This window comes from Anolis carolinensis, chromosome 3, assembly GCF_035594765.1.
Source record: "Anolis carolinensis isolate JA03-04 chromosome 3, rAnoCar3.1.pri, whole genome shotgun sequence".
NCBI lineage: Eukaryota > Metazoa > Chordata > Lepidosauria > Squamata > Dactyloidae > Anolis > Anolis carolinensis.
Window position 1 is genome coordinate 73,917,518 of NC_085843.1, and position 9,751 is coordinate 73,927,268.

Here is a 9,751-nt window from a genome sequence, read left to right on the forward strand (position 1 = left end):
GTGAGTGAAATATCAGGAGATAATGCTTCTGGAACATGGCCATGCAGTCCAAAAACTCACGCAACCCAGGGATTCCGGCCATGAAAGCCTTCGACAACACACTGATTTTAACTTTGTTTTTAATGCTATTAATATTAAATTCTATTTTAAGGTTTGTATGTTTTTAGGTTTTAAATTGAATTGCATTGGTTTTATTATAATTCGCTTTGAGTCCCTGTTGTAGAGAGAAAAAGCAGGATATAAAAAACATAATAATAATAATAATGTAATAATAATACTTCAGTGCCTGTGACTTCAAGTTGCGAACCAACTTATGGCAATACCATAAACTTCACAGGGTTTTCTTAGGCAAGGAATCCTCAGAGATAGTTCTGCCAGTTCCTTGCTTCAAAATGTAGATCCAACACCTGGACTTTGTTAGTGTCCCCTCCATCTGCTAACCAGGGCTGACCCTGCTTAGATCTGGGCCCTTGAAGGAAGAGGCTAAGAAATAAGGCAGCTGGGTTGCTGTGAGTTTTCCGGGCTGTATGGCCATATTCCAGAAACATTCTCTCCTGACATTTCTCTCACATCTATGGCAGGCAACCTCAGAGGTGTGAGGTCTGTTAGAAACTAAGTAAGTGGGCTTTATATATCTGTGGAAAGTCCAGGGTGGGAGAAAGAACTCTTGTCTGTTGGAGGCAAGTGTGAATGTTGCAATTAATCACCTTGATTAGCATCGAAAAGCCTTGTAGCTTCAAGGTCTAGCTGTTTACTGCCTGGGGGAATCATTTATTGGGAGGTATTAGTTGGCCCTGATTGTTTCATGTGTAGGATTCCCGTTTCCAGTGTGTTGCACTTTATTTACTTTAATGATTTTAGAGTTTTTAAAATACTGGTAGCCAGATTTTGTTCATTTTCATGGTTTCCTCTTTTCTGTTGAAATTGCCCACATGCTTGTGGATTTCAGTGGCTTCTCTGTGTAGTCTGACATGGTGGTTGTTAGAGTGGTATATAAATCCCAATTGCCTAATTTCCAACAAACCTCACAACCTCTAAGGATGCCTGCCGGGGATGTGGGCGAAACGTCAGAAGAGAGTGCTTCTGGAACATGGCCACACCGCCCAGAAAACTCACAGCAACCCAGTGATTCCAGCCATGAGACCTCGAACAAAACAATAAAACAGCTGTTTGCACCCCCTCTGCAAGCCATCCCATTTGAGGATGCATCTATACTGTACAATTGATGTAGTTTGACACCACTTTACCTGTCATGGCTCAATGCTGTGTAATCAGAGGAGTTGTAGCTTTAAAAAGTTTTTCACCTTTGTTTGTCAAATACAGATGCCTGTCCTAACTACAACTGCCAGAATTCCATAGCTTTGAGACATGACAGTTGAAAGTGGTATCGAAGTGCATTAATTCTATAGTGTAGACCAGGCATGGGCCAACTTCGGCCTTCCCTCCAGGTGTTCTGGACTTCAACAGGCTGTTAGGAATTGTGGGCCTGGAGAGAAGGCCGAAGTTGGCCCATGCCTGGTGTAGACGCACCCTAAACCTGCTCTGGCGAAAGGGAGTCGTTGTGGGCTTGCCTTCCCACGACCTTCGTGCCATAACCTGGCTTGGCCGGGAAGGGAGTTGCCCGATCCCTTTCTACACCCGCAAAACCCCAGGCCACCTCACCCTCACGTTGCCCTTAGTCCGCTGCTTGGGCCTGTCTCCCATGGCTGGCGCCTCAACCGCCGAGGAAACCCCGGGGAAGCCGCGAGGGAGGAATTAAGGGGAAGCCGTGCTTCCGGGCGGAAGAAGGAAGTCGAGGCTCTTCCGCCCCACCCAGAGGAAGGAAAGGAGCTGACCGGAAAAAGCTCCTCCGCAGACGGCGGTGCGAGGGGATTCTCTCCCGCCCATTATCCCGCCGGAGTTCTTTTGGTCCTGAGATAATGGGGAAAGTATCATGGGAAGCGTTCCTTACAATGCAGGGTTTCTGTAGATTAGGTCAGCTGGGCCCATACGCAAGTAGGCAAAGGGCAGGGCCGTAGCCAGAAAAAAATTTCGGGGGGGGGGGGTGTGTGTGAAAATTTCGGGGGGGGGGGGTTAACCCCTAGCATACACCCCTCCCCGCTACACACCTGTCAATATCTGCTTGAGATAGTGCCTGGAGGGACTCTTAATGTTTTGTGTCTCATAGACTTAGCATGGGGATTTGGTTAACCAGTTAAAATTCATGAGTAAACCAGGGTTTTTTTATAACCTGAAAAATTTCGGGGGGGGGGGGTTGAACCCCTAAAACCGCCCCCTCGCTACAGGCCTGGCAAAGGGTACCGGTTTGCAATTTTCTATATATTTAGAGCAGGCATGGCCAAACTTCGGCCTTCTCGCCAGGTGTTTTGGACTTGAACTCCCACAAATTCCCAACAGCCTCAGGCCCGCTTAAGCGGCTGAGGGGAAAAAGGAAGGGGGCTGAGGCTGTTAGGAATTTGTGGGAGTTCAAGTCCAAAACACCTGGAGAGAAGGCTGAAGTTTGGCCATGCCTGCTCTAAATGTTAGGGCTCAGTGATATGGACTCATGGGAGTTATAGTTCTACAAGGTCTTCAGCTTTCTCTGCCAAAGATGGCTCTGTACTCAGGGAGGCCTGACTATTTCTGAGGCCTTGTTTGCTGCTGATCTTCACAGAAGCAGATTTATGGCCTAAGAAAGGACTGCTTATGACTGCTGATTTCTGTAAGCAGTCAGAGGGACTATTGTAAATATCATTATTCTGTTGATCTCATGGACTTGGTAAAAGTTCCTGTGTTATTTGTTCTGCAAAGCTGAGTGGAGCATCATTGTGCAGGGTGATTCTGGGTTAATGAGCACACATAAGAGCTTCTATCTATCATCCACAATCCCCAACATGGATGTGGGTGGTCTCCAACTTGCATCACACTCTACTACAGACATGGGCAAACTAAGGCCCAGGGGCCGGATGCGGCCCCCTGGGTGCTTATTTCAGGCCCTCCTCATTTTCCGTCCCCTTGGCACAGTGGCCTGCTGTGTCCTTATGCCAAAAAGAAGGAGGAAGGCACTTAGCAGCCGAGAGCCCTCTGAAGCACTCTCAGCCACTGTGTGTCTCGCTCTCCCCCCCCCCCCCCCACCATAAGGACGGTACAAACGACAGCATCCTTATGCTGGGAGGATGGCTCAAGGAAGGCACGTGGTAGCTGAGAGGCCTCCGGAGCATACTCAGCCGCAATCTGTCCCATCCTCCTGACATAATGCTAAAAGGACAGCCCGAGGATCAGGAGAGGAGGATGGGAAGAAGGATCAGGGCAGTCACCATGTGTCCCGACTTCCTCCCAACATATGGATGGGAGGACAACCTGAGGATGACCCGGGCCCTGCCCACCCAGTGTGCCCAGCCCTCCTTGCTGGGCCCACTATGTGGCCCCAAGACAAAAAATGTTTGCCCATGCCTGCTCTATAAAACCTCCATTACCACCTCCAGCAAACCCCGCCAGTGTTTTAAATTGGATCATGAAGGGTTTATGTACCAAGTTTGGTCCAATCTATCTTTGATGGGATTCACACAGCTATCTTGATGTAGGTGGACTACAGTTCCCATCATCTATACCCCACCCTACCCTTCCAAAACACCAATACTTTTAAGTTGGATAACTGTAAGAATAAAGGGTTGTGAATATGAAGTCAATGTGCAGTGTGCAGCTGATAAATTAGTAAGAGAAGGTCTCTGATAGACCATTTGCCAGCCTGCCATGAAGAATTCGCATAGCACTTTGTAGATAACATTGGTCAGATCCTATTGTAGTTGATACAGTTCCAATGGATGCAACTTTGGCTCCTGCTTGTCCCATGTTACTGAGTAGCCTTTCAGTTTGTGCAGCCTGAGGATATGGACAGGATCCTTGGAGGGACTCAGTGCAGCTTCCAAAAAAGGAAAAAGGCAAACATTCAATGCCGATTCAATAAGAAAACAATAAAACATCACACATACTATTAAAAAATTTAAATGACTTTGTCTAAAAGGTATAAGTCAGTCAATCAAGCATCACAGATGGTACAATCAAACAGTTAAAAACTTTATAAAAGTATTAAAATAAAGCTCTTCAATAAGTTACATAATCATTGTAAGCAGCGTCCACCGGGATGGAATTGATTATATTATTCCTCCTCTCCATTCACTAATGAACAGAAATAGGTTTTTAAGTCTTTCTTGAAGGAGAGGAGTGAGGGGGCTGTTCTAATTTCTTTTGGGGTGGAGTTCCAGAAGGAGGGGGATGACCATGGAGAAGCCCCCCCCCCCTTCTCATTCCCACCAGCCACACTTGAGATGGGGTGGGACCAAGAGGAGGATCCCCTCCAATGATCGCAGAGTCAAAACAGGTTTGTAGACGGGGATGCGGGTTGTCAAATTGTCTGGGCCCAAACCATTTAGTGCTTTATAAGTAATAACCAGCACTTTGTATTTAGCCTGGAAGCAGACCAGCAGTCAGTGGAGCTGCCATAACCTGAGAGTTGTCCGCTCCCTGTACGGCTCTCCAGTTACCCGGCTGCCGATCTCTGGACCAGTTGGAGCTTCCGAACTATCTTAAAAGGCAGACCAACGTAGTTTATATGTATTTACATACATATAAATAAACATACTTTGACTTGATAGATAGATAGATAGATAGATAGATAGATAGATAGATAGATAGATAGGCATTATTTCTATATCTGTTCTAGGGTCCTCAAATACTTACTGGGGCTACTACGAAGTATTTCTGAAACAAGCAGTCCTATGTTGCAATTCCTAGAACCTGACAAAAAAATTTTTTAGGAGAGTGGCATTTAAACAGTTTGTACTCCCATCACATTCCCCAGTAATATATTGATACAAGAGTTAATGGCTAGTTCCCCTTGATATAATGCATAAGCAACGATAAAGCTGAAGAGGTCTGGCTAGTGACCCACATAAAATGATATGTTCCAATGTCTTCTGCAAAGCAGAATGTTCTCAGCAGAGAACTGAATGATGGCAGTTTACCTAGATGGCAGGAAGATTGAACATCACTAGGATGGATGCTTATTCTGAAACGTGGTTTCAGTGTTGGACAACTGCACTTTAATTCTTTGGCAGAGGAGGAACCTGTAAAACTACCACTCTCATGGTTCCATAGTACGTCAGTTAAAGTGCTATTGCATTATTTCCAGTGTAGATTCACATACAGTCTCTTAACCTCAGAGGGGGGCAAAGGCAAACCCTCTCTGAATAAATCTTGCCCAGAAAAGCCAATTATAGTTTCACCTTAGAGTCACTATCACTTGGAAACAACGTAAAGACAAATAACAACATGGGCTAAAGAAGCTGGTAGCATTTCTACAATCCAATCCCTTGAAAGATTTAGGTTTGCCTAACTATGAATAAGCTTTAGTCAACAGTAGTCAATCATATGTTGCTCCGGAACGTCCCCTTTCGAGTACCCGAGCTAAACCATCTCCTTGGTTCACTGAGGAGCTGGCAGCAATGAAGCGAAAGAAGAGGGAACTAGAGGGCGTGTGGTGTTCGAAGCCGAGCGAGCCAAACCGAACACGGCTATGTCTCTATCTCAGGGCATATGCCGCGGCAATAGATGCTGCAAAGAATGTTTTCTTTGCAGCTAATATTGCGTCCGCAAAGAACCGTCCGGCGGAGCTGTTCCGAGTTGTCAGAGGTTTGTTATATCCCACCCCCCAAGACGGGATCCCTGACAACTCGGCAGCCCGCTGTGAAGCATTTGCTCAGTTCTTTGTGGACAAAGTCGCTTTGATCCGTTCTAGCTTTGACACCATATTAACGGCAGTCTCCGAGGATGTAGCAAGAGCACCTGCTTGTCCCATTTTGATGGATTCGTTTCAATTGGTTCAGCCTGAAGACATGGACAAGGTGCTTGGAGAGGTGAGGGCGACCACATGCATCCTAGACCCCTGCCCATCCTGGCTGGTGAGAGAAGCCAGAGGGGGGTTGGCCGAGTGGGTGAAGGTGGTGGTGAATGCCTCCCTTCGGGAAGGCATATTTCCAGCGAGCCTTAAATTGGCTGTGATCAAACCACTGTTGAAGAAGCCATCACTGGACCCCACTCAATTGGAGAACTTTCGGCCTATTTCCAATCTCCCCTTTTTGGGCAAGGTCGTGGAACGTGTGGTGGCCGCACAACTCCAGGCATTCTTGGTAGATACCGATTATCTGGATACAGCACAGTCTGGCTTCAGGCCAGGACATGGTACCGAGACAGCCTTGGTCGCCTTAGTCGATGATCTACGCCGCGAGCTGGACAGGGGGAGTGTGTCCCTGCTGGTTCTGCTGGACCTCTCAGCGGCCTTCGATACCGTCGATCACGGTATCCTTCTGGGGCGCCTTGCCGGGATGGGGCTCGGAGGTACTGTTTTGCAGTGGCTCCGGTCCTTCCTGGAAGGTCGGTCCCAGATGGTGTCCTTGGGGGACACCTGCTCAGCCCCACAACCATTGACTTGTGGGGTCCCGCAGGGTTCAGTACTGTCCCCCATGTTGTTTAACATTTACATGAAGCCGCTGGGAGAGATCATCCGGAGTTTCGGGGTGAGGTGTCATCTGTACGCAGATGATGTCCAGTTCTGTCACTCCTTCCCACCTGTCACTAAGAAGGCTGTTCAGGTCCTGGACCGGTGTCTGGCCGCTGTATCGGACTGGATGAGGGCGAACAAATTGAAACTTAATCCAGACAAGACAGAGGTCCTCCTGGTCAGTCGCAAGGCTGAACAGGGAATAGGGTTACAGCCTGTGCTGGATGGGGTCACACTCCCCCTGAAGACGCAGGTTCGCAGTCTGGGGGTTCTCCTGGACTCAACGCTGAGCCTGGAACCCCAGGTCTCGGCGGTGGCCAGGGGAGCCTTCGCACAACTAAGACTTGTGCGCCAGCTGCGCCCGTTCCTTGGGAGGTCTGACTTGGCCACGGTGGTCCATGCTCTGGTTACATCCCGTTTGGACTACTGGAACGCTCTCTACGTGGGGTTGCCTCTGAAGACGGCCCGGAAGCTCCAACTAGTACAACGGGCGGCAGCCAGACTAATAACTGGGGCGGCTTACAGGGAGCGTACCACCCCCTTGTTAAGCCAGCTCCACTGGCTGCCGATATGCTACCGAGCCCAATTCAAAGTGCTGGTTTTGACCTATAAAGCCCTAAACGGTTCTGGCCCAATCTACTTGTCCGAACGTATCTCCTCCTATGAGCCAAGAAGATCCCTGAGGTCATCTGGAGAGGCCCTGCTCTCGGTCCCGCCTGCCTCACAGGCGCGGCTGGTGGGAACGAGGGACAGGGCCTTCTCGGTGGTGGCTCCCCGGCTGTGGAACACCCTCCCCAGAGATATACGGCAAGCCCCAACCCTTTTGAGTTTTAGAAAAGCCTTAAAAACATGGCTTTGTGCCCAGGCTTTTAATGAATAAATGATAAAGACGACCCAGATTGTTATATGGATAAAGTTGGAGGATATTGGACGAACGGATTTTAAACACGTTTCATGTTTTATATTTTATACTGTACTAGCTGTGCCCGGCCACGCGTTGCTGTGGCGAAGTATGGTGGTATGGGAAATAAAGTATTGAGGAATTGGTGGTAGTTAAGGTCAAGGGTAAAGGTTTTCCCCAGACATTAAGTCCAGTCGTGTCTGACTCTGGAGGTTGGTGCTCATCTCCATTTCTAAGCCGAAGAGCCGGCGTTGTCCGTAGACTCCTCCAAGGTCATGTGGGATGACTACATGGAGCGGCGTTACCTTCCTGCCGGAGCAGTACCTATTGATGCATTCACATTTGCATGTTTTCGAACTTCTGGGTTGGCAGAAGCTGAGGCTAACAGTGGGAGCTCTCTCCGCTCCCCCAATTCAAACCTGTGGCCTTTTGGTCCAGAAGTTCAGCAGCTCAGCGCTTTAACACGCTGCGCCATCAGGGGATATTATTTCCTAAAGGTTGTGAATATACAATATTTCTGATTGTTTTTTTTTTGTTTGTTGGAGGCAAGTATGAATGCTGCAATTAGGAAAAATGATTAGGATGTAATGGCCTTGCAGCTTTAAAGCCTGGCTGTTTCCTCCCTGAGTGAATTTTTTGTTGGGAGGTGTTAACTGGCCCTGATTGTTTCCTGTCTGGAATTCCCTTGTTTTCAGAGTGGTGTTGTTTGCGATATTTTATGTGCTTCTACTGTCTGTGGCCCTGAGAAAACAGAGGATTTGCCTGATTTTGATGATGGGAATACTTTGTTGGGAGGTGTTAGCTGGCCCTGATTGTTTCCTGTGTGGGATTCCCCTGCTTATTTACTGTCCTGGTTTTAGAGATTATATTGTTCTGCATTATTCTATCCCAGTAATTATTTCATATTAAAGAAGAATCTCACTTATCCAACATTCGCTTATACAATGTTCTGGATTATCCAACGCAGTCTGCCTTTTCATAATCAATGTTTTTGTAGTCAGTGTTTTAAATTCATTGTGATATTTTAGTGGTAAATTTGTAAATACAGTACAGTAGAGTCTCACTTATCCAACATAAACGGGCCGGCAGAACGTTGGATAAGCGAATATGTTGGATAATGAGGAATTAAGGATAACCCTATTAAACATCAAATTAAGTTTTGATTTTACAAATTAAGCACCAAAACATCATGTTAGACAACAAATTTGTCAGAAAAAGTAGTTCAATACACAGTAATGCTATATAGTAATTACTGTATTTATGAATTTAGCACCAAAATATCACGATATATTGAAAGCATTGACTACAAAAATGCGTTGGATAATCCAGAACGTTGGATAAGCAAGTGTTGGATAAGTGAGACTCTACTGTAATTACAACATAGCATTACTGCTCATGGAACTACTTTTTCTGTCAAATTTGTTGTATATGTTTTGGTTCTTAATTTGTATAACACTTACCTAATTTGATGTTTAATTGGTTTTTCCTGAATCCCTTCTTATTATCCAACATATTCACTTATCCTGCCGGCCTGTTTACGTTGGATAAGTGAGACTTTACTGTATATTTCTAATCTTATATTATCTGCTCAGAACTGGATTATATCAGGCTCCTTCTACACAGGATAAAATGCACACTGAAGTGGATTATATGGCAGTGTGGAGTCAAGATAATCCAGTGCAAAGCAGATAATATAAGATTATAAATGGGTAATATAGCTGTGTTGAAGGGCCTTGAGTCTACACTGCCATATAATCCAGTGCAAATCAGATAATCTGTGGAAGAAGTCTAAGTGAGGCCTAAATCTGCCTGTCCCCTAACTGAAGCCTGGCTGTCCCTTGGTTGCTAGGCAACCAAGTGGGCAGAGATTAGCCCTCTAAACTGGCCGCAATTGGATAAAAAAAATTATTCCTTTCCCTCTAATTAGGACTTTATTTTTCTTTTCTTTTTGTTGTATCAACCTTGAGGCGTGGATGATGGGTTGTGTTGTCAAATTTTGAGGTTGGGGGGCCTGTACTTTTGTTGTTTTGTGAATTGCCGTGATGCCATCACTCTTATATATATCTAGATTTAATTGGTTGTATTTTTTATATGTTGTTGTTTTTAATGATGTATCGGCATCGAATTGTTGCCAATTGTACGCCGCCCTGAGTCCCTCCGGGTGAGAAGGGCGGGATAGAAATATTTGAAATAAATAAATAAATAAATAAATAAGAACAGAACTAAGCTATTTTAAATCTTTGTAATTAAATAAACTATCCTCTTCAAAGCAACCTTATTGGTGCATCTAAGATTTATTAAGTAGCCATAAA

At 46.0% G+C, this 9,751-nt stretch overlaps 1 protein-coding gene across 1 annotated transcript in view; it reads right to left on the reverse strand.

The window, feature by feature from the left end:
• ltn1 (listerin E3 ubiquitin protein ligase 1) overlaps positions 1-1,813 on the reverse strand; it is a 32,497-nt gene extending 30,684 nt beyond the window's left edge. The window contains exon 1 of the mRNA XM_003219069.4: positions 1,663-1,813. Within this exon, the coding sequence (XP_003219117.1) occupies positions 1,663-1,704 (42 nt within the window). The 5' untranslated portion in view covers positions 1,705-1,813. The remainder of the gene's footprint in view (positions 1-1,662) is intronic.
• Between the last annotated feature and the right edge of the window lie 7,938 nt (positions 1,814-9,751).